The sequence below is a fragment of the Pocillopora verrucosa genome, chromosome 5, assembly GCF_036669915.1.
Source record: "Pocillopora verrucosa isolate sample1 chromosome 5, ASM3666991v2, whole genome shotgun sequence".
NCBI lineage: Eukaryota > Metazoa > Cnidaria > Anthozoa > Scleractinia > Pocilloporidae > Pocillopora > Pocillopora verrucosa.
In genome coordinates, this window is record NC_089316.1 from 7,571,077 (window position 1) to 7,596,772 (window position 25,696).

At 35.7% G+C, this 25,696-nt stretch overlaps 1 protein-coding gene across 1 annotated transcript in view; it reads left to right on the plus strand.

Moving 5' to 3' along the window:
• Positions 1–445: 445 nt before the first annotated feature.
• Positions 446–25,696, plus strand: part of LOC136280676 (uromodulin-like) — a 37,916-nt gene continuing 12,665 nt past the window's right edge. Inside the window, exons 1-2 of the mRNA XM_066166318.1 lie at positions 446–601; positions 769–928. Coding sequence (XP_066022415.1) covers positions 446–601; positions 769–928 — 316 coding nt within the window. The remainder of the gene's footprint in view (positions 602–768; positions 929–25,696) is intronic.

The window sequence follows — 25,696 nt, forward strand, 5'->3', positions numbered from 1 at the left end:
AAAAAAGGTTTGACCCTAAATTGATACATTTCGAATGATATACTGCATAATGTCAGACAAGAATGGTTGGTCTCAATGGAAATTAGCATGAGGATGATAACTGTTCAATAAAAAAATAGTCCTAGGGAATTTTTTTCAATTATGTATTTCTTCATGAAACAATCTAAAATTAAGGACCTCTCATCAAAGTTTTAGTTCATGTTAGGGTTAGGCTTTTTTCCACCGAGGGATTCTCCAAAGTTTTTAAAAGTTTGACCTTACTATTTATTAGTGGAGAAAACATATTATTATTATTATTGTTATCATCACTAAAATTACTGTTATGTATTTTTCCGAGCGAGATCGCAAAATGCTGTTCCCAGACTACCACTCCATTACTGAAAGACGTTTGGGGAACCATATTATCGAAGAATGACGTGTCAAGAACTTGGATGACTGTGAATTAATGTGCTACCTGAACGACAACTGCGTGAGTTCTACCTTCAAAACTGATCCGGAGAATAATGAACCAGTTCACATCTGTGAACTAAATAACGCCACGCATCCGAGATATGACAATGACTTGACAACTGATGCCGATTTTTATTATCGTGGCTCGAAGGTGAGTTACAAATCGGTTTTTCGAAATCGTCGCCTTTGAATAATATGGAAATAATTATGAATGTTTATGCAAATTATCGTGCATTTGATCATACTGTATTTATTTTCTTCTTTCACTCAAACCCTCGACCTTTCTCAGTTATCATTTTAGTGTTTTTTCATCTTCAGAATGGTTGTGATAAGAATTTCCCGTGCCAACTCCCTCGGGGATATTATCGTTTGGTGGGAGCTGCCGGGTCAAAAATACCAAAATTGCGTGTGCCAGCATACAGATGTGGTGCAGACTGGTCAGGTTGGTTGGATGATGCTCATACTACAGTGGAAGATGGTAAAGTTAAAAGGAAGGTCTGATTTAGTGATCGTTCTGACGGTTGCAAATATGCAATCCGAATTTCAGTCAAAAATTGTGGATCCTATATCATCTACAAACTTTACCCACCTGCTTGTTACTCACGCTACTGTGGTACAGATTGAATGTGAAGCAAAAAATTCAAGAAATAAGGGAACTCATAAAATGATTTTCAGGTACACGTACTTCAGGGATTTTGCGAAATCTTCCATAGAATTTCTTCTATAGAGGTTATACGCCGATGATGTCCTGTTAACTTGCAATTAAAAATGCTTCGAATTTCACATTATACAAAGCATCTCTTTCGTAATAATAATCACAAATAATCAGTCACTGGTTAAAGAAGTAATAACAAACAAAAAAGAAAGGAGTAGAAAAGGAAATGCTTAAATAGTGAAATCCTAGACAAGCAAGAACATCAATCAGTATGAAAACTAGCAAAATATGACGAAGCTCGTGTCTCAAAACGTTAGAGGCTGCAATACAGGACGCAATATCTTGCACGGTATGATGATTTTAGCTTCAGTTTATTTTGAAATTGAGATGTCGCTTTTGTTTGTGCTAATGATATGTTCAGTCTGATAGATGCTTTAAAAACAAAGCAACACGATTATGTAAGGACTAAATAAGGTATGGCGTTATAGTTGAACTTTTTTTATTGCAGTTTCGCACTAAAATGAAAATCTTTCTAAGTTGAGGGGTTTTAAAAGAAATATATTACCCTTGTTCCAACCCTATAAAACCATTAATCATGGCGTGAAAAAGAATTCCCAAATGCCAGTGTTCAGTGTTTTGGGTTAAGGATAGGGTAAGAGTTAAGGGATAGGAATGAAGTTATACACGACTTCCTCAGTAGTCAATTATTTATCTTCCGCGTTCGAGAAGAAAGTTAAATGCATAGCAAATGAGATAAACTTTTGCTACTTCTTAATAAACCTAAATAAAATTTAACGTAAATCGTAGATAATCTTCTCAAAGGACAATGAAGGTCAGCTGTTAAACTGTGTAAATAGAGGAGAATAGTGAAATCAATCATTAAGTTTTAGAGAAATTGTACAACTCTTTATAAATACATTTATCTTACCTGAAGCATTTTTAACTGAGTGTCGTAAAGTGAACACTAGATTAAATACAACGTATATGATTTAGTGAAGGTCTGATAGCGGGAAAAACTACAGATAATAGAGGAACAGCAATAAGTTAGGACTTTTGACACTCCACTGAAAAGTATTCACCAGCTTGAATTACATGAAGTGCGAAGATGTATTAGCTTTCGCAGTAAGGACTGCTTAATATAACTTTACGTCACACTAAAATGAAAATATTTCTAAGTTGAGGGGTTTTAAAAGAAATATATTACCCTTGTTCCAACCCTATAAAACCATTAATCATGGCCTGGAAAAGAATTCCCAAATGCCAGTGTTCAGTATTTTGGGTTAAGGATAGGGTAAGAGTTAAGGGATAGGAATGAAGTTATACACGACTCCCTCAGTAGTCAATTATTTATCTTCCGTGTCCGAGAAGAAAGTTAAATACAAAGCGAATGAGATCAAATCTTGCTACTTCTTAATAAACCTAAATAAGATTTAACGTTAATCGAAGATAATCTACTCAAAGGACACTGAAATAGGTTGAATCATTTTGTAGGTCAGCTGTTAAACTGTGTAAATATAGGAGAATAGTGAAATCAATCATTAAGTTTTAGAGAAATTGTACAACTCTTTATAAATACATTTATCTTACCTGAAGCATTTTCAACTGAGTGTCGTAAAGTGAACACTAGTTAAATACAACGTATATGATTTAATAAAGGTCTGATAGCGGGAAAAACTACAGATAATAGAGGAACGGGAATTAGTTAGGACTTTTGACACTCAACTGAAAACTATTAACCAGCTTGAATTACATGAAGTGCGAACATGTATAAGCTTTTCGCAGTTTATTTCAAACCAATGACCAATCTGGAACTTTTAAATGCGCTCGCTCACGATGCAAAACTTGTCCTTTCATTCATAACGTAGAGAAAATATTGGGACCCAAAAGATCCATTAAGATCATTGATCACTTTACGTGTACCTCCGCCAATGTTATTTACTGCATAACTTGCACTTATTGCAATAAGTTATACATCGGCGAGACAGGAAGACGACTGGGTGACCGTTTCCGAGAACACCTTCGCGATGTGGAAATAAATGACAAGGACGCATCCAAGCCAGTCGCTAGACAATTTAATCTTCGTTATCATTCTAAACAGCATATGGCAGTTTGCGGCCTTTCCTTACATCTAGGCAGTTCGGAAAGCCGTAAAACACTAGAACAAAAATTTATATTTCAAATCGGCATCCTTAATCCCCACGGAATCAACGAGCGCTTTTCATTCAACTAATTCATTCCTGTTTTCTCGTCACCATATTCCCACCAATGGCGTAGCTCCACTTTCTACATATAAATCCACACACAACCCACAATTCCTCTAATAGCTCTGACGAAGGGCTAACGCTCGAAACGTCAGCTTCTTTACTCTTTACGGTGGCTAATTTACGTTTTCAACCCAGTTGTTAACACTAAATTACCTGCTATACTCTCCCACCGACGCAGCACCACAGTTTCTTTAGAAACTTACCCCTTTATTCATTTCGCAGTAAGGACTGCTTAATATAACTTTACGTACTTCTTGATTTCTTTACAAGGCAGTGCTCATAACACAAGCAATGCTAGTGTTCAATTGCAATTAATGACTTAATGGTACTTATATCAGTTGCTGATATTAGTTAAGGGTTAGAATAAAATGGCCCATTTCTCTTTTCAGGAGCTCAGAATAATTACTTTTATTAACTGCATTCTTCCATAACCATCCTATTCCTTTCAGGCTGTTGAAAAAGTGAGACTGCTTGTTGTTCTAAGTGTCCCTGTCACCAAAGAAAAAATTAAATTAAGAATTATACACATTAAATGAAATAAATGCTTTGATCATACTTGATTCCGAGTTTATTCTTCACTACAAAGCGTGACGTTCACTAGTAGGCCTGGATAACTCTTTGGACCTTTTTTTCGTGTCTTAACTTTCCACCAGCAAGGGAGTATTTTTAATTTTTGGTCAAGATATGGGAGATGTGCACAGTTCCAGATGTTGATTAGGTGCATTTAATTGATGAATTTGGAAAATTAGCGACCGAAAAGATTCAGTTCTACGGGAAGAACATTTCACGCCGTGATTATGCCTGTGATGATAGCGTGATCACAAAGGAATAACATATGTGACTTCGCTTCCTATAGGAGGCACTACTCACACAGATTGAGATTAGAAATCACGACTGGAAAGCGTGATCACAGACTGGTAATTAGATGTGGTCACGGCCTGGGAAGCCTCTGATGATAATCTGGTCTCAAAGAAAAATAACATATGTGGCCTTGCCTCCTATAGGAGGCAGTAGCCACAAAAATTGTGGTTAGACATCAAGAGTGGAAAGCGTGATCGCAGACTGATAATTAGATGTGGACGCTGCCTGGGAAACCGCAAGATACCAAGTTGTTTATGTGTGATGAGCACGCCCCTTGTGTACTAGAGACTGCTCCTTTAAAAAAAAAATTAATTTTATAGTTCTCTTATTGATGTATTAAGTAAATCAATTTTCAGATATACTGTAAACTGTGAAAAAATTCACTTACCGGATCATCCGTAAACTTCTTGTTTCCAGAACTGAGAGACGCATTACTTATTGTTAACAAAACCTTCGCCTCAATTTTATAGCACCCTACATTTCAATCCATCTTTCCAGAACGAAGAAATGTAAAAAACAGCTTTATGCGCTAAAAGCAATTGGTCTCAAAGGTAACCGAAGAAAACGCTTAGAACAAACATTTCAATTATGTTTGTTGAGTTTCCGTCGCATTTAACTCACCAAGAGATGTTTACTATGAGACAGATTGTTTGCTCCATTGAAACATAAATATTTGGGGTCTTCCATGAAAAATCTTGAAAACAGTAGAACCATTCTTAATCCAACCCCTGGATTGTTTTTAACCCATTGCGTGCAACAACTGTTACAAAGCCGCCTGACGTTCATGTCGCAAACAATGATCTCAGCTTGTCGTCGCAGCACAATGGATAATTTTCTACCTTTCCTGCTGGGGCGTAAGTAAATTTTATTGTGCTGACCCGTGAGGGCCGTAAAAAGAATTTATTTTTGGATAAACTTGCAAGTTCGAGAGCCCAAACCGTATTACTGACCACAACAACAACTTGGTGCGGTATCTTAAACGAATCGAAGAGTGCTGGATCCTTCTGGTACGACACGCTGCATGTGTGTTCGTGCCAAAATGGACAGAGTATTAAAGTTAAAAAACTTTCGGGGATAACTAAAAAAATTGGATAACTTCTTGGTTTATGAAATATCATAACAGTAAAATCAGCTTTGGAAGGATGATTTCATTTCTTCGGATTAATTTTATATTTTTAAAACTGAAATACTCTTGGGGGATAAATAAAACATATGGATACCTTCTTCGTTTTTGAAAAATCACGACAACAAAATAAATTTTTGCAGGATAATTTGATTTCTTCGCATTAATTCGTGTTCGAATTATAGGAATTACGTAAATTTTTCAACCAGATAAGTCGCATCATTTTTTTCTTGTAGCAAAAACGTATACTTTGAAAAAATTCCGGAAAGCTGTCATACCAATATGTATTTGTGAACGTTTGATCCACTATACGGAATTGTGAGGTAAACTAATTATGAAACGAAAATTGTTTCCTGCACTTAGCTGTTTGTATAAGCAGTAGACCACACCTTCTATCAGTTTACCAGCGTAAAAACCCAAGCATGATGTTGGGAGAACACGTGTAAATCACGAGTGATTTAAAGACTTTTCGGTTAAAACGTAGGTTATCCCTAAGAGAGTACCGTCTATTGCTTCTATAAAGTAAACTTAACATAAAACTCAGTATGTTCAAATTTTCTATGGGTTTACCAGTGCATAAAACGATAGGAACTGATCTATTGGGATGCTTGTAGGATCTCAGTTATTCTGTTACGATATCATGTTTTTATTACACCCATTTTGAAATCACTGGTGGTCTATGTAATCTGATTCGCTCTAATTGATGCAATTTATTCATGAATCGCACCAATTTTTTTGCTTTAAATCGCATCTTATTCCCAGAAAAAAGCTCAGCCAATCACATCTGAAGAAGAGTCAGTCCTGTCGGAAAAAGGTCACTTGGGTGATTTTAATGGAAAGGTCTTGACCAATATCAAATTCAAGAATTTGACGGAACAACTGGGATTTCGTGGTCGCTAAGAACACCACGAGGGCGCTTTCCTAGATGTTCTGCATCACAACTTCTACTACAACAAGAAAAACTGGAGACCCATAGCTGTGCAGTGTAGCTGTTTGTAGTGTTTACCGTTGTACCGAAAGTAACTTGACGTAAGGCAAAGGTTTAGTAAGTCCACAATGTCCTCTATCGGTATGTGTCAACCACTAACGGCACCATATAATCGACTCATTCACGACATTAACATCACAAACGAACAGAACAGAACAACCTAACTTTACTAGAGGATCGAGACCGACCAATCACGTTCGACTTACGCCACTAAAGTCTTACAGCCAATAACATCACGGCAAAACTGACCAATCAGTTTTATACAAACTAGACTTAGAACTATTCACTTGACTCTGATGACGACTTCCGCTTAGGTAGTCGAAACGTCAGTCACCACTACCGACAACAGTCCTTTTTTAGGAGTACACTCACCCGAACTACACTATTACAAACCGTGAAGTTACGAATAAATGACAGTGGATATATGAAAATCATATAAGCTCGGGATTGCACAGCTCATAGGTTCAAACCCCGCAAGGCCTGAAATTTTTCCGACCTTATTTTCGCTACTACTTAAGAAGTGTTCAATGCTTTGAAGATTGCTGTCATATTTATTTCCTAATCCGCAGTTCACATATAAGATTTTTATATATCCACAGTCATTTTTGCTTTGTAGTCAAGAATCTCGGCTGCGAAAACTTGAGAGAAATTTCTAAGGTTTTATGGCCTAAAACGAAATCAAAAGTAACAATTCCTTTTACTAAATACTCCGAAACGAGTCCACGCTTGCTGTTGCGCCATGGTAAATGTGCTAATTTGGGTTCTCTCTCTCGCACTCGGAGAACACTATGGTTCACAGCGGTAAGGTTTATGTGGTCAGTTTGGCCCCCGCCCTAAGATCTGTATTGCCACGTTTTTCACAGAATTTAAAGTTGAGACAAATTTCTGTTCCCTCATAGATAAAAGGAAAATAAAGCCTGGAATAAATAAATAAAGCCTGAAATATTGCAATTTGCTAGAGCTGAACATGATAGTAAAAACAAAAAAAATTTAAAAAATCCAAAAAATTAAACTGAGTAAAAAGATACGAGACGGAGTTAACTCAAGGCTATAATTGTTATTGAGGCTCCGGGTAACGGGCTTCTGTACGGTGTATTGTTTGCCACAGCGAAAACGATGCATACTAAAATTTTGCAGAAAAGAAGAAAGGTGCTTTGAATGGAGCAATTTGATAAAATGAAAAACAACCCAACATACTCTGTTATTATTGCATAACATGCTCATGGTAAAGGTTTAAGTTTTTTTTGTAATTTTTTTTAAGAGAGAAATTCATCAATATTTTGAAAACTTCTTTAAAGTTTCCGGTCGGTCAATCTAGGAAATTTTGAGCAGATGATCATATCGCAGTGTGCAGCCTCGGATACATCACGCAATATAGTCTGATAGCACCTGTTTGACGCCTTAGACGCTTCAAGCACGCAAATAATGTTGGTAAACAAGTCTAGAGCATGTGAAGCTGTTTAAGTATTACAACTGGTATTATAGCACAAACTGATGGTAGAAAATAATCTAAAGACTCATACAAGGAAAATAAACCCGTTTCAGACAATTATGGATGACTTAAAACGTCTGACAAAACTTCTGTCTTATCAGTCTCAATATATATTGTAACCGAATATATAAAATTCACCAATTACTATAGTCAATCTACTCTATTCACCCCGTTACTCTAGCCAATCCGTTATTAGGTTAAATTATTCGTCCGATATTGTTTAACCAATTTAGCTTTCTATGCAAACAGCCCAAACAGGAAGAGGGAAGTTCATTTCTAAAAATTAGTGATCATCTCTGTTTGAAACCAACAGTTTCTATCGTAACCATAGCTACCAAAGAATAAAAGAAAATATGTTTGGCTCAATAACACTAGAGTTGGACACAAAAGAACGTTGGATCTTCGAAGGTAAGAAATGATCGTACTTAATGAATTTCATCTCATGAGAAGATTTGATATCCTCCCTTAACTCCTCTATTTCTGCGTAGTTGAAATAAAACGAAAATGAAGTATACCGAGATTTCAAATGTGGATATCACCAACATTTGGCGAGAAAACAGCGTCAGCAACTTGAAATAAACAAGATCATTATCCTTGATTTCTAGTTTCCTACAACGGGTTTACTTCTTGAAGCTTTTCTCAGCGATATTTTTTTATGTTTTTAATGACACCCCTTGTATCTCCATCATCACCGTAAACAGCGAAAAGTACTACATTATAAAATGTCAGAGCTGGCGGTTCCAAGCTCCTCAAAACTTGTAAAAATGGAAACGACAGGATATTCCATAAAACAACGATAGAGGATTTAATACAATGACGAAGCCTGCTGTTTGGGTTCAATTTATAATAAAGAAAAATAACGGTGGCGAAAACAATCTTCTGCATTTGAAATATCCAACTTGCCGAAAACTATGGTTGTTTTTGTTTTGTAATTATAAAGATTTACGTTCACAAATTGTTTTGTCTTATCCTTATCCTCGACTTAGACTGATATGCGGCTCGTTTGAATTCCGTTCAAATTATGGAAAAAGTATGGAAGTTGATTCGCATGGCTCACAGATCTCGTTAACCTTAAGTTTGCACCAATTTTTAACTAACAGAGGAAGACCTGAAAATATTTTATAATTTAAAAGACATTCCAATGAAGGCCTTGAAAGTCGAATCTAATACTGGATGGTTTGGCCGAATCCAATCATAAATTACGACACACCTTTTTCAAATATCAATCATCCAATGCGCTATTATCCTTGAGATCAAAGTTACCCTTAAAACAACATTCAGAGCGTCGTCTCACTTAGGCCTTGGATAAAGGATAGCAGCTGTCTACACTGGATCGTGCTCAATCATTATAAGGTATCTGATGGGTTCTGCCTCGACACTTTCAGCAATCCTAGTTTATCGGGTCTTAAGTTGCTCGGCAAATTTATGGTATCTCAAAAGTTTCAAGATTCCCCTTTTACGGGAGATTTTCTGTTTCTTCAAACTAAAGAGCTTATTAGAACTCATCATTAATTAACGTTGCCGTCAGTGAATGCAAAGGAAGAGAAAGTTACTGAGGACTCCAAAAAGGAAAACCATCTTTCAATTATTGTACCTGTATTCTTTAGAGTAAGGAAGAGGGCCAAACGTGAAAATATTTTGCTCGATGTAGTGAATTGGGTGGTACTGCTTAACAATTACAAACACGATAAAAGAAATTCATTCAAAACTTGTTTACTCCCAGACATTAAAATGCGTGCCCACGTATTTCATTTGCTTCAATAACTTCATTGGGTCTGACCAACTGCTGTTAACTTTGTTAACGTCCCATTTTCAATACAAAAATGTCGGTTTCTATTACTTAATCCATGACTGAATGCAGGTGGTCCACTCGAAATTTGTAAAATACTGAGAGAATCAATATAGAGCTCCGTTGTCTTGAGGAAGCATGGAATTTTCAGCGTTTCTTATATTCGCAGTCTGGACTTCATCGATGACTTACTTGACGTTTGGTAAAGGTAATCGAGTTGCAAAATGCAAATCATTTGCTATCCCTATGTTCATACTTTAGCCCGTGTAATCTTATTTCCCATCATTCTTTATTTCTATTTCGCTGATTCACAACAGTTGACTCACTGAGCTTACAACGTGTCGCTATGACAAAACTAAAAACCTGAACTCAACAAAAAAGATCTTTAAAGGGAAGGAACCTCAAACTTGTAAACTTGTTTGTAGACATTGAATGGTATTGAAAGGTGTGTTATTATGATGGGCCATGGTGGAAATTTTAAAAGTGTGTTGTTACAAAATAATAAAACGACTTCAATCCTAACGGTCAGCTCATATTTACATGGACGGGTAATCAATTCTATCAAAAATATTTCGTTGTTGTTTCGCAGTCGGGAATTCGATAATTTGCATGGAAGAATAATTGGCCGCTCTTAAGTAACTTAAGCGAAGTCATTTTTTATAGACGAACAGTGCTGGCATTTAGAACAAACCACTGTTTCTGGTTTCAAGAAATTGTTTATAAAAATAGGGTAGCCTGTCTCATAAGCTTTTAGCCATTATGTGGAATTGAAAAAAATCTTCCAAGTGTTAATTTTTTAAGCGGAGGCTTTAAAACTTGCCAAATGACAAATAGCTTAATTCAGATGATCCTTAAAAAACTTTTGCACAGAAGCTTGGTGCAATTTTTAAGTTTTTTGTTCTTCCAAAATTAATTTCACAGACTGAAATTTATTCAAGTATATATTATTCAGTGTTTTAAAACGCTGTTGCTGTGATCATTATTATTCAAAAATTAGAAAAATTAGAAAAATTATGTAGGTGGACGTTTTCCGAAATGAGAAAAAGTAAATGAATAACTAAAAACGATGGAAAGATAAACGAATTCTTTTTAGAAAACAAATGTCGGAAATAGAGACTTGATTATAATCACCATAGCTAAGCAACTCTAACAACCTACATTGGTTAACACAAGTAAGAATTTAAAATTTTCATTCTAGATTTATACGTTTAGAAAAGTTTTCTAAACTAATATAAATCTGCTCATTAACGCAAGACAAGTATGTTTATTTTTTTCGGATTCAATTCGCACGAATTTCCCCCGCTCATGATGACCGTTCGAAGAAGAGAGACACAAGGAAACCTCTTCAGTGATGCATTCCTTTAATAAATACTCAATAGTCTAGCAACTGTTTATTGACACTGGTCCTTGATTTTGTCATGTATATGCCATTTCGTGCATTCGATCATTCAGGGGGCAAAGATCATTTTGATGCAAAGAACCCAAACAGGAAGAGGGAAGTTCATTTCTAATATTAATGATCATCTTGGCTTGAAACCAACAGCTTCTATCGTAACCATAGCTACCAGACAGTAATAAAAGAAAACACGTTTGGCTCAATAACACTAACGTTGGGCACCAAAGATTCAATTCGCGTGAATTTCCCCCGCTCATGATGACCGTTTGAAGAAGAGAGACACAAGAAACCTCTTCAGTGATACATTCCTTTAATAAATATTCAATAGTCAAGCAACTGTTTATTGACACTGGTCCTTGATTTTGTCATGTATATGCCATTTCGTGCATTCGGTCATTCAGGGGCAAAGATCATTTTGGTGCAAAGAACCCAAACAGGAAGAGGGAAGTTCATTTCTAATATTAATGATCATCTTGGCTTGAAACCAACAGCTTCTATCGTAACCATAGCTACCAGACAGTAATAAAAGAAAACACGTTTGGCTCAATAACACTAAAGTTGGGCACCAAGGAACGTTGGATCTTTGAAGGTAAGAAATGATTGTACTTAATGAAGGAATAACTTGCGTTTGACTTTTATCCCATGACAAGATTTGATATCCATCCTTAACTCCTCTATTTCTGTGTGGTTGAAATAAAAAGAAAATGACATTTACCGAGCTTCCAAATGTGGGTATAAAAAACTTTTGGCGAAAAAGCAGCTTCAGGTATTCGAAATAAACAAGATCATTATCCTTAATTTTTAGTTTTCTACAACGTGTTTACTTCTCGAACCTTTTCTCAGCAAAATTTGTTTTATGTTTATAATGACACTACTTCTTGAAATTGTAGTTCCATCATTAACGTAAATAGAGAAAAGTGCCAAATTATAAAAAGTCAGTGCTGGCGGTTCCAGGTTACAAATCGTGAAACTCGAAACGACGGGAAATTCCATAGAGCGATGACAGAAGATTTAAAACAGTGACAAAGCCCGCTGTTTGGGTTCAATTTGCGGCAAAGAAAAATAGAGTTGATGACAAAAATCTTCTTCATTTGAAATATACAACTTCCCAAAAATTATGGGTTTTTTTTCTGTACTTATAAAGATTTCCTTTCACAAATTGTTTTGTACTGTTCCCAACTTAAACTGATATGCAGCTCGTTTGAATCCCATTCATATTATGACAGAAGTAATGATTTGAAATAGAAGAACCTTGAAAAATATGAAAGTTAATTTCCAAGGCTCCCAATAGGAATGAGTCGGGAACTAAATGTTGATTTGCAGGTCTCGTTTACCTTAAGTCTGCAGCAATTTTATCTATTATCAATTATAATTTAAAAGATATTCCAATGAACGCCTTAGAAGCCAAATACAATACTGGATGGTTCGGCTGAATCCAATCCTAAATTACGGCACACCCTTTCTAAATATCAATTTGCTATTATCCTTAAGATCAAGGTTGCGATTAACAACAACATTCAGAATTTCGTCTCATTAAGGACCTGGATTAAGTATAGCGGCTGTCTACACTGGATCATGCTCAATCAATATAAGATGTTTGATGGGTTCTGCCTCGACACTTTTTATGCAATCCTAATATATCGAGACACGAGGTTGTAGGTTTCTCCAAAAAAATGATGGGATTTCTGTAGTTTAACATCCACCGTTTACGGGAGATTTATTGTTTATTCAAACTAAAGAGCTTATTAGAACTCAACGGGATTCCTTTTTGAACCTTTTCTCAGTGATATTTCTTTAAGTTTATAATTACACCCCTTTTCGAAACCGTAGTTCCCCATTACCGTAAATAGAGAAAAGTGCCAAATTATGAAAAAGTCAGTGCTGGCCGTTCCAAGCTCGTCACACATTACGAAACTGGAAACGACAGGAGATTCTAAGGAGCGATGAGAGAGGATTTAATGTAGTGACGGAGCCCGCTGTTTGGGTTCAAATTACAGTAAAAAAATATAGAGTTGTCAAAAACTGTGGATGTTTTTCTCTCCGTACTTATGAAGATTTCCTTTCAAAAATGGTTTTGTCTTATCCCCCAAAAATTGATGATTTTGCAATAGAAGAACCTTGAAAAATATGGAAGTTGGTTTGCATGGCTTCTAATCAGAAAAGCGAGTCGGGAACTAATTGTTGGCTCACAGGTCCCGTAAAAAAAACGCTGAATCTATGGATCGATCTTGTAAATTTGAACGTATTGTTTCTCAGAAACTCGAGGAAACTTGACTTTTTATGTGACTGCATTAACGGATTGTGTTCACCTGATGTTCTCAAGAATATGTTTGTAATATTATTTTCTTAAACACACTCCATTGACTTTAGTTATGGAGCAATTAAAGTTAATGTTAAGGAGATTTGTGAGGCAAAATTTCTGAGTCTTATCTGTAGGAAAACACCGATAAATTCGTAGCCAAATCCAGAGTCTTTCCATATATCCCAAACGCGTGCCCACGTATTTCATTTGCTTCCGTGATCACTTTAATGGGTCTGGACTGACCGCTATTAACTTTGTTAACATCCCATATTCAATACAAAAGGCTCGGTAACGATTACTTAACCCATTATTGAATGCAGGTGGTATATCCCTATATTCATAATTCAGCTCATGTTATCTTATTTCCCATCACTCTTTATTTCTATTTCGATGATTGACACAGTTGAAGCACTGAGCTTATAAAAGTGTTTTGTAGACATTACTGGTATTTAGCAAGGGAGTGTTATTATGATGAGCCGTATCGGAAATTTGCAGAAGTATGTTGTTACAAAATAAACTAATAGAAGGGTTTATTAAAAGTATTCAAAAATAGCACCCCAGTGGTGAAATACATGTGAATTTACAAGTATACTTTAAATATTTAAAAAATACGAAAATCTTACATTTGACTTTAAAATTAAGAGTCTAAGGGGACTGGGAATTACAAGAGTCAGTAGTTATATACCAATGAAAAACGCTTAGGTTTGCTTGACTACAAGAACTGGGCGTTAGACGCCATTGTTGGAAAGAAAGATTTTTTAAATCTTTCGGTCCGGCATTTAAAGAGTGATACATGGTTTTTGTTGCGCAACTCATAAACGTGGCAATCGGCGCGCTTTGGTGGAATAAGGTGGTACAGCCGTGACCCAGGCACACAGATACCGTCCCAAACTTTCTTGCAGAGTTCGTCTCTTCTCACATTTAAGCGAGTGGAGTTTGCAGCCACAATGGCGTCTTTGTAGCTCAGCGCCGGAAATAATATACGCAGAGCTCTTTTCTGAACTCTTTCGATCATGTCCTTGAGGTAAATTGGTAGGCTAGTAGACCAAGTGACGCAGGCGTATTCGAGGACCGATCGTACCAAGGCATAAAATATGTTAATAAGGTCTTCGGGTGGAATTCCGGACCGCTTGAGCACTCTTAAGATGTAAAGACGTTTTGAGGCTTTGGAGACAATCTCACGCACGTGCTCATTCCACCCAAGAGTGTCGCTGATAGTGACTCCAAGGACCTTGTGTGAGGAGACCCTCAACTAAACTAAGAACTGCTTTGGTGAAGAATTGCTTCACTCAAAACCACTTCAATGCTAACGCTCAGCTCATATTTACATGGACGGGTAATCAATTCTACCAAAAATATCTCGCTGTTGTTTCGCAGACGGGAATTCGATAATTTCCATGGAAGAAAATTTGGCCGCTCTTAGCCAATTTAAGCGAAGTCATTTTTATAGACGAACAATGCTGGCATTTGGAACAAATCACTCTTTCTGGTTTTAAGAATTTGTTTATGAAAATAGGGTCTAATTAGCTTTTAGTCATTTTAGGGTTTTGAAAAAAACCTTCTAAGTTTAGTTTTTGAAGTGCAGGCTTTAAAACTTGCCAAATAACAAATAGCTTGATCGAGATGATCCTTAAAAATCTTTTGCACAGAAGCGTCGTGGAATTTTTCAAACTTTTTGTTTTTCCAAAATTACTCTCACAGCAAGGATACTATTGACTGAAATTTATTCAATTATATATTATTCAGTGTTTTTAAAACGGTGTTTCTGCGATCAATATTTTTCAACAGCAGAAAAATGATGTAGGTGGACGATTTTTTCGTAATGGAAAAAAAATCAATCACTAAAAACGATGAACAGATAAATTAGTTTTTATAAGAAAACAAATGGCTGAAATAAAGAGATGATTATATTCACCATAGCTAAGCAATTCTACCAATCTACGTTGGCTAGCAAAAGTAAAAATTTTAAAATGTCATTCTGGGTTTGTACGTTTCGAAGACTTTCGCAAAATCATATAAATCTGCTCATTAATGCAAGACAAGAACGTTTTTTTCGGCTTTAATTCGCATGAATTTCCTCTGTTCACGATAACCGTTCGAAGAAAAAAGCCACAGGGAACCTCTTCACTAATACATTTCTTCAATCAACCCTCAATAGTCAAGCAGCTGTTTATTGAAACTAGCGCTTAACTTTGTCACATATATGCAATTCCGTGCATTCGATCATTTAGGTGCTTAGTATCTCATAAACCTTGACCAGGGATGATCTTCTTTGAAGGACACCCTAGTATCTCGCCCTCATTTTCCTTAGAAACTTGGACCGTACTGGAGACTTATTTACCTTCTTCGACAGAAATCGCTAAAATAATGCAGAGGGAACACAATAGGATTTTACGGGGGTCAGTAATTATATGATTATAACGCCCTTGGCACCTGACCACAGGAGACACTTTCAAAGAATGAATAAGTACATTTTATAGTCCAAGATGCATTACTCTAGTCGAATTACGGTTAGATCGCTCCATGGTTAGATCGCTCCAAGTCAGATCGCTCCATACCGAAGTCAGATCGCTCCACTCGAAAGTTAGTTCGCTCCATCAAATAAGTTACTTCGCTCCATACATAAGTTACTTCGCTCCATACATAAGTTACTTCGCTCCATACATAAGTTACTTCGCTCCATACATAAGTTACTTCGCTCCATACATAAGTTACTTCGCTCCATACATAAGTTACTTCGCTCCATACATAAGTTACTTCGCTCCATACATAAGTTACTTCGCTCCATACATAAGTTACTTCGCTCCATGAAGAAAACTAACGTGGAAGGTTGATAAAAGACAGAAGGATAAGGGAAAAGAAAAGAAAGAGTATTGTAACGCGACTAAAGACTCGCCATTTTTAACCGGAGTCGAACCCAATCCGTCGCATTCGGTTAAATTTTTTACCTGGTATTATTTTACCAATTAAGCTTTTGGTGCAAAGAGCCCAAACAGGAAGAGGGAAGTTCATTTCTAATATTAATGATCATCTTGGCTTGAAACCAGCAGTTTCTATCGTAACCATGGCTACCAGAGAGTATGAAAGGAAAACGCGTTTGGCTCAATAACGCTTAAGTTGGGCGCCAAAGAACGTTGGATCTTTGAATGTAGGAAGTGATCATACTTAATGCATGGATAACTTGAGTTTGACTTTCAAATGTGGATATAACAAACTTTTGGCGGGAAAACAGCTTCAGCTATTTGAAATAAATAAGATCATCATCCTAAATTTTTAGTGTCCTACAACGGGTTTTATTCTTGAACCTTTTCTCAGCGATATTATTTTGTTTAAAATGACACCACTCGTCGAAATTGTTGTTCCATCATTCCCGTAAATAGAGAAAAGTGCCAAATTATAAAAAGTCAGTGCGGTTCCTAGCTCGTCACAAATTGTTAAACTGCAAACGACAGGAAATTCTATAAGGCGATGAGATAGGATTTCACGCGGTGACGAAGCCCGCTGTTTGGGTTTAGTTTACAGTAAAAAGAAATGGAGTTGATGACAAGTATCTTCTTCATTTGAAATATCCAACTTGTCAAAAACTGTGGCAGTTATTTTTCTGTTCTTATAAAGATTTCCTTTCGCAAATTGTTTTGTCTTATCCCCAAACTTAGACTGATGTGCAGCTCGTTTGAATTCCGTTCATATTATGGAAGAAGTGACGATTTTGAAATAGGAGAACCTTGAAAAGTATGGTAGTTGACTTGCATAGCTCCCAATCAGAAAATGAGTCGGGAACAAAATGTTGGCTCACAAATCTCTTTAACCTAAGTCTGCAGCAATTTTATCTAGCGGAGGAAAACCTGAAAATGTTTTATAATTTAAAAGGTCTTCCAATGAAGGCCTTGGAGGCCAGACCCGATACTGAATAGTGTGGCTGAATCCAATCATAAATTAAAATTACGGCACACCTTTTCCAAATATCAACTTGCTGTTATCCTTGAGATATCCTTTCACAATTCTTTTCTGGAACATTTTCATGAATTAATATACAGTTCATCGCCTCAGAAACAAACAAAAACATAAAGAAAGCTTTAAATATTGTCTGAGAGTTTTCACGTTTAGAGACTAAACCACCCTTGCAGCGGGATTAATACAATCGCAATTTAATAGAGACTTACGAACTAAATTTGTGGCTCACGCAATTGATCCAACGTTTTATTTCTTTGATTAAATTGAAGTTCGAAATTGCTCTGCCATATTTTAATGGCATATCACTCGTAATGAGAACTTAAACAGTTTTAAGTGTAAATTGAAAATTCGAGTACCTTCGACCGAATATGTATATAAATATATATATTTTTTAATTTTAAATTTCTTCAATTGAAAAGTAAAAGCAAAACAAAACAAAACAAATTCGCGTTTTCCACAGAAGAATCAGGCAAGCTGGAAAAAACATAAGAGATAATTTATTACTGAACTAATTTTGTGTCTCATAGAAAGACATTAATAGCTTCTGGTATATTTGCCTTGTCTGTCATCTTGAACAAAAAATTTACAATGTTAAATGATAAGGAAAATATGAATTGTTTATTCTGGTAAAAGTGCGCTTGAACTATGTTTTGAAACTGCTAAACAGCGCGCGAAGCCGTCTAAATGTTTCCTCGTGTACAGATTGTTGCGATGGTTTCATCTTACGGACGGAAAACATTGTGCTTTTTGTCTAACTTGTGGTGACAAAGCTCTGGGAGTAGAGCGAACGATTTGACAAAAATAGCCGGAAATTTTGCAATAATTTCGAGCCTTATATTTTTTTTTTATTACGTATTGATTTAAATTTTCTTAAGACAAGATAGTGGACAATTCATAATAAATATGAGTAATGTTGAAAGAACGCAATAAAATTACAAGAACCTGCGTATCATGAAAAAGAAAAATAGTCATATTTGCAGCGCCATTAATCTATTTCAACTTCACTGTCGATGACTGATTAAAAACTTTCAAGCTCAGATATATTTAGCTTTACATTCGCTGTATTTGGCATATCAATTTAAAATTTCATCGCATTTTCTTTAATCTGTTTGTCCTCACTGTCAACTTGAATTTGTATTGTAGCTGAAAGACTTTGAGGTTCGAGCAAATCGTCTGTGTTGTGTGTGCTTGAAGTCCGTGAATTATGGTCATTGCGGCTTTCGCGCAAAATGGATATAAACTTTGACAGAAAAATCATTTCCAACACGAATCGTCAGTATTTGGTCTAAGACTTCTCCGTGGCCAGAGTAAGTTTTGAAACGAAAATTACGCTACAGTTTAATGAAAGTCAAAACCATTTTTGCCGGACTTCCCTTGAGTTCTTACTGAAGTCTATCGTTTTTTCGCTCAAATTCATCGGCATTACGTTTGTTTGACATGAATTACAAAAAGGATCTATAAGTATAATGCCTTTTGCACCCGACGCAAGAGGCGACAGTTTTAAGGAATTAATACTAACATTTTGTGTGTGTGTCTTTTTTTTTTCTTTTTTTGTGCGAAGAGCCTAAACAGGAAGAGGGAAGTTCATTTCTAATATTAATGATCATCTTGGCTTGAAACCAACAGCTTCTATCGTAACCATAGCTACCAGACAGTAATAAAAGAAAACGCGTTTGGCTCAATAACACAAGAGTTGGGCACCAAAGAACGTTGGATCTTTGAAGGTGAGAAATGATTGTATTTAATGAAGGAATAACTTGAGTTTGACTTTTATCCCATGACAAGATTTGATATCCATCCTTAACTCCTCTATTTCTCTGTGGTTGAAATAAAAAGAAAATGAATTTTACCGAGCTTCAAAATGTGGGTATAACAAACTTTTGGCGAAAAAACAGCTTCAGGTATTCGAAATAAACAAGATCATTATCCTTAATTTTTAGCTTTCTACAACGTATTTACTTCTTGAACCTTTACTCAGCGATATTTGTTTTATGTTTATAATGACACTACTTCTCGAAGTTGTAGTTTCATCATTAACGTAAATAGAGAAAAGTGCCAAATTATAAAAAGTCAGTGCTGGCGATTCCAAGCTCGTCACAAATTGTGAAACTCGAAACGACGGGAAATTCCATAGAGCGATGACAGAAGATTTAAAACAGTGACAAAGCCCGCTGTTTGGGTTCAATTTGCGGTAAAGAAAATTAGAGTTGATGACAAAAGTCTTCTTCATTTGAAATTTACAACTTCCCAAAAATTATAGGTTTTTTTTCTGTGCTTATAAATATTTCTTTTCACAAATTGTTTTGTCCTGTCCCCATTTTAAACTGATATGCAGCTCGTTTGAATCCCGTTCATATTATGACAGAAGTGATGATTTGAAATAGAAGAACCTTGAAAAATATTGAAGTTAATTTGCAAGGCTCCCAATAGGAATGAGTCGGGAACTAAATGTTGACCTGCAGGTCTCGCTTACCTTAAGTCTGCAGCAATTTTATCTATTATCAATTATACAATACTAGATGGTTCGGCTGAATCCAATCCTAAATTACGGCACACCCTTTCTAAATATCAATTTGCTATTATCCTTAAGATCAAGGTTGCGATTAACAACAACATTCAGAATTTCGTCTCATTAAGGCCCTGGATTAAGTATAGCGGCTGTCATCACTGGATCATGCTCAATCCATATGAGATATCTGATGGGTTCTGCCTCGACACTTTTTATGCAATCCTAATGTATCGAGACATAGGTTGTAAGTTTCTCCAAAAAAATGATGGGATTTTTGTAGTTTAACATCCACCGTTTACGGGAGATTTATTGTTTATTGAAACTAAAGAGCTTATTAGAACTCAACGGGATTCCTTTTTGAATCTTTTCTCAGTGATATTTCTTTAAGTTTATAATTACACCCCTATTCGAAACCGTAGTTCCATCATTACCGTAAATGGAGAAAAGTGCCAAATTATGAAAAAGCCGTTCCAAGCTCGCCACAAATTGCGAAACTGGAAACGACAGGAAATTCCAAAGAGCGATGAGAGAGGATTTAATGCAGTGACGAAGCCCGCTGTTTGTAGACATTAATGGTATTTTGCGTTCCTGTATTATTTCGAATAATTAGGAGGGCCAAACGAGAAAATGTTTTGCACGACGTAGTGAAGTAGGTGGTCCATCAGAGAACGTGACTTATTTCATAATTTTAGATTTATTTCAAGATGAAGTGTAAATAAAGAATTCGTGTTTTTGGAAAATTAAAGCGAACTGTGCAAGGGCAGGGTTAACATCTTTTCGGCGGATAAGGTTACTCCAACCTGTTTGGTCCTTCACACCGATTACCATATTTAATGAGAATTTTCTTTTCGTCAATATCGACGCTTGAGTCAATCTTGAAAAGAGCGTTCCCCTAAGAGTGAAAAAAAACAACAAAAAAACAAAAAAACAAAAAAAAACGCTGAATCTATCAATCTTGAAAATTTTAAGGTGTTGTTTCTCAGAAACCCGAGGGAACTTGGTTTTTTATGTGACTGCATTATCTAGGCATGTTCACCTATTGTTCTTAAGAATATGTTTATAATGTTATTGTCTTAGACGCAAACTACGAATCGTTTTCTATCCCCATATTCATACTTCAGCTCGTGTTATCTTATTTCCCATCACTCTTTATTTCTATTTCGCTCTTAGCCAACTTAAGCGTAGTCATTTTTATAGACGAACAATTCTGGAATTTGGAACAAACCACTCTTTCTGGTTTTAAGAAATTGTTTATAAAAATAGGGTAGCCGGTCTCATAAGTTTTTAGCCATTTTGTGGAATCGAAAAAATCTTCCAAGTGATAATTTTCGAAGTGGAGGCTTTAAAACTTGCCAAATAACAAATAGCTTGATTCAGATGATCCTTAAAAACTTTTGCACAGAAGCTTCACGCAATTTTCAATTTTTTTGTTCTTCAAACATTAATCTCACAGCAAGGATACCCTAGACTGAAATTTATCCAAGTATATATTATTCAGCGTTTAAAACGCTGTTGCTGTGATCATTATTATTCAACAGTAGAAAAATTATGTAGGTTGACGTTTTCCGAAATGACAAAAAATAAATGAAGAACTAAAAACGATGGAAAGGTAAACGAGTTCTTTTTAGAAAACAAATGACGGAAATAAAGAGTTGATCATATTCACCATAGCTAAGTAACTCTAACAACCTACGTTGGCTAGCACAAGTAAGAATTTAAAAATTTCATTCTAGATTGATACATTTAGAAAACTTTTCAAAACTAATATAAATCTGCTCATTAACGCAAGATAAGACTGTTTATTTTTTTTCGGCTTCAATTCGCATGAATTTCCCCTGCTCATAATGACTGTTCGAAGAAAAGAGACACGAGGAACCTCTTTAGTTATACATTCCTTTAATAGATACTCAATAGTCAAGAAACTTTTTATTGAAACTGGTGCTTGATTTTGTCATGTATATGTCATTTCGTGCATTCGATCATTCAGGAGCTTAATATCTCAAAAACTCTGACCAGGGATGATCTTCTTTGAAGGATACCCTAGTATCTCACCCTCATTTTCCTTAGAAACTTGGACCGTACTAGAGACCTAATTACCTTCTTGGACTGAAATCGCTGATATAATGCAGAGGGAGCACAATAGGATTTTACGGGGGTCAGTAATTATATAATTATAACGCCATTAGCGCCTGACCACAGGGGACACTTTCAATGAATTAATAATAACAAACTATAGTTCAAGACGCATGACTCAAGTCAATCCTTTGCATTAGGTTAAATTTTTCACCAGGTATTATTTCACTAGTTTACCTTTTGGTGCAAAGAACCCAAACAGGAAGAGGGAAGTTCATCTCTAATATTAATGATCATCTTGGCTTGAAACCAACAGATTCTATCGTAACCATAGCTACCAGACAGTAATAAAAGAAAACGCGTTTGGCTCAATAATACTAAAGTTGGGCACCACAGAACGTTGGATCTTTGAAGGTAAGAAACCATCATACTTAATGCATATATAACTTGAGTTTGACTTTCATTCCATGATATAAATTGGATATCCTCTATTTCTGTGTAGTTGAAATCAAGCGAAAATGAAATTTACCGAGCTTCCAAATATGGGTATAAAAAACATTTGGCGTGAAAACAGCTTCAGCTATTTGAAATAAACAAGATCATTATCCTTAATTTTTAGTTTCCTACAACGGGATTCCTTTTTGAACCTTTTTTCAGTGATATTTCTTTAAGTTTATAATTACACCCCTTCTCGAAATTGTAGTTTCATCATTACCGTAAATAGAGAAAAGTGCCAAATTATGAAAAAGTCAGTGCTGGCCGTTCCAAGCTCATCACAAATTGTGAAACTGGAAATGACAGGAAATTCCAAAGAGCGATGAAAGAGGATTTAATGCTATGATGTTGACCCGCTGTTTGGGTTCAAATTACAGTAAAAAAATATAGAGTTAATGACAAAAATCTTCTTTATTTGAAATATCCAAATTGTCAAAAACTATGGCTGTTTTTTCTCTCTGTACTTATAAAGATCTCCTTTCAAAAATGGCTTTGTCTCATCCCCCAAAATTGATGATTTTGAAATGGAAGAACCTTGAAAAATATGGAAGCTGATTTGCATGGCTCCTAAACAGAAATACGAGTCGGGAACTAATTGTTGGCTCACAGGTCCCGTTAAGTCTTTAGCAATTTTGTCTAACGAAGGAAAATCTGAAATTTTTTTATAATTTAGAAGGTATTCCAATGAAGGCCTTGGAGGCCAGATCCGATACTGAATGGTTTGGCTGAATCAAATCATAAATTACAGCACACCTTTTCCAAATATCAATTTGCTATTATCCTTGAGGTGGAGGTTGCGCTTAAAGCAACACTCAGAGCATCGTCTCAACAAGGCTCTGGATTAAGTATAACAACTGTATCGTGCTCAATCATTATAAGACATTCCAGGGGTTCTGCCTTGGCACTCTTTATGCAATCTTGATTTATCGAGACATTGGTTGCAAGTTTCTGGGCAAATCTATGGAATTTCAGTAGTTTTAGGGGAGACTTTCTGTTTCTTCATACTAAAGAGCTTATTAGAACTCATCATTAATTAATCTTGACGTTAGTGAATATGAGGGAAGATAAAATGACTAGTCACTGAGGACTTCAAATTGGAAAACCATCTTTAACTTGTTGCATTCCTGTATTGCTTATAGTAAGTAGAAGGTTGAAACACGAAAATATTTTGCTCGATGTAGTTAAGTGGGTGCTATCAAAATCCTTTAAAGAACGTGGATTATTTTATCATTTCTCATCTATTTCAAGATATAATCTAAATTAAGACTTCATGTTTTTGGAAAATGAAAGTAAACTGTGCGAATGCAGGGTTAATCTTTTTTTTTCGGCGGATAAGTTTACGCCAACCTGTCTGTTCCTACACAGAGATTACCATTATCCGTATGATTTCATGAGCCCGGATTGTCGGTACATGAGATTTTTATATTTCTATTGCCATGTTTTGTGATTATTGCTTTTTGTCAATTTTTGACGCTTCGATCAATTTTATGAGATGTTTTCCCCTGAAGATAAAAAAACAAAAACAAAAAAACAAAAACAAAAACGCTGAATCCATGGATCGATTTTGTAAATTTGAAGTTTCTCAGAAACTCGACGGAACTTGACTTTTTATGCAGTAACGGAGTATGTTTACCTAATGTTCTCAAGAATATGTTTATAATGTTATTTCCTCCATTGACTATAGTTATGGAGCAATTGAAGTTAATATTATGGAAATTTGTGTGGCAAAATGTCTGAGTCTAATCTGAAGGTAAACACCGATAGAATCGTAGCTCGCCAAATCCAAAGTCTTTCCATACATCCCAAACGCGTGCCCACATATTTTATTTGCTTCAATCATTCCAATGGGTCTGGATTGACCGCTATTAATTTTTTTAACATCCCATATTCAATAGAAAAGTGTCGGTATCTATCACTTAACCCATTATCGAATGCACGTGGTGTTATTTCTGTGTAAAAATAATTTATTTCAGCTCGTGTTATTTCCCATCACTCTTTATTTTTATTTTGCTGATTCACTACAGTTGATGCTCTGAGCTTATAACTGGTCATTGTGACAAAACTAAAATCCTGAACTCAACGAACATGATTTTTAAGGGAAGGAACCTTAGTCTTGTAAACTTGTTTTGTTGACATTAATGGTATTTAGCAAGGGTGTGTTATTATAATGAGCCATTGACAGTCTTCATACAATCCTGATGCACCGAGGCATAGGTCGTAATTTTCTCGGCAAATTTATTGAATTTCTGTATCTTAAGATCAGGCGTTTACGAGAGATTTTCTGTTTGTTCAATCTAAAGAGCTTCTTAGAACTCATCATTTATTGATTTTGACGTTAATGAATGTGAGGGAAGATGAAATAACTTATCAATTTGGACCTAAAATTATTTTAGTTTTGTGCGTTCCAGTATTATTTCGAATAATTAGGAGGGCAAAATGATAATAATTTTGTTCGATGTAGTGAAGTGGGTGGTACAGCTTAACAACTACAAACACGATATTCGAAATTCAAAAAAGAGTTTCCCTCATTAATTTCCTCGAATTAGAACAAGAGACTCACAATCCATCAAAGAGCGTGACTTATTTTTTAATTTCAGATTCATTTCAAGATAAAGTCTTTTAAAATTAAGAATTCATGTTTTTGGAAAATGAAAGCAAACTGTGCGAGTGCAAGGTTAACGTCTTTTCGGCGGATAAGGTTATGACAAACTGTCTGGTCCTTCACACCGATTACCATACTTTATGAGAATTTTCTTTTCGTCAATTATGGACGCTTCAGTCGATCTTGTTAGGGGTTTTCCCCTAAGAGTGAAAAAAAAACAAAAAAAAAAAACAAATGCTGAATCTAAGGATCGATCTTGAAAATTTCAAGATATTGTTTCTCAGAAACCCGAGGGAACTTGGCTCACTGCATTATCTAGGCATGTTCACTTAATGTTCTTAAGTATATGTTTATAATGTTGTTGTCTTAAACGGAAACTACGAATCGTTTTCTATCCCCGTCTTATCTTATTTCCCATCATACTTTATTTCTACTTCGATGGTTGACAACAGTTGAAGCACTGAGCTTATAAGGTGTCGTATGACAAGACTAAAAAGATGAGCCTAACGAGCGTGATTTTAAGGGGAAGGAACCTTAGTCTTGTAAACTTGTTTTGTAGACATCAATGGTCTTTAGCAGAGGTGTGTTATTATAATGCGCCAAATCGGAAATTTGCAGAAGTATTTTGTTACAAAAAAAAAGAACTGCTACGGTGAAGAATTGCTTCATTCAAAACCACTTCAATCCTAACACTCAGCTCATATTTACATGGACGGGTAATCGATTTCATCAAAAATATTTCG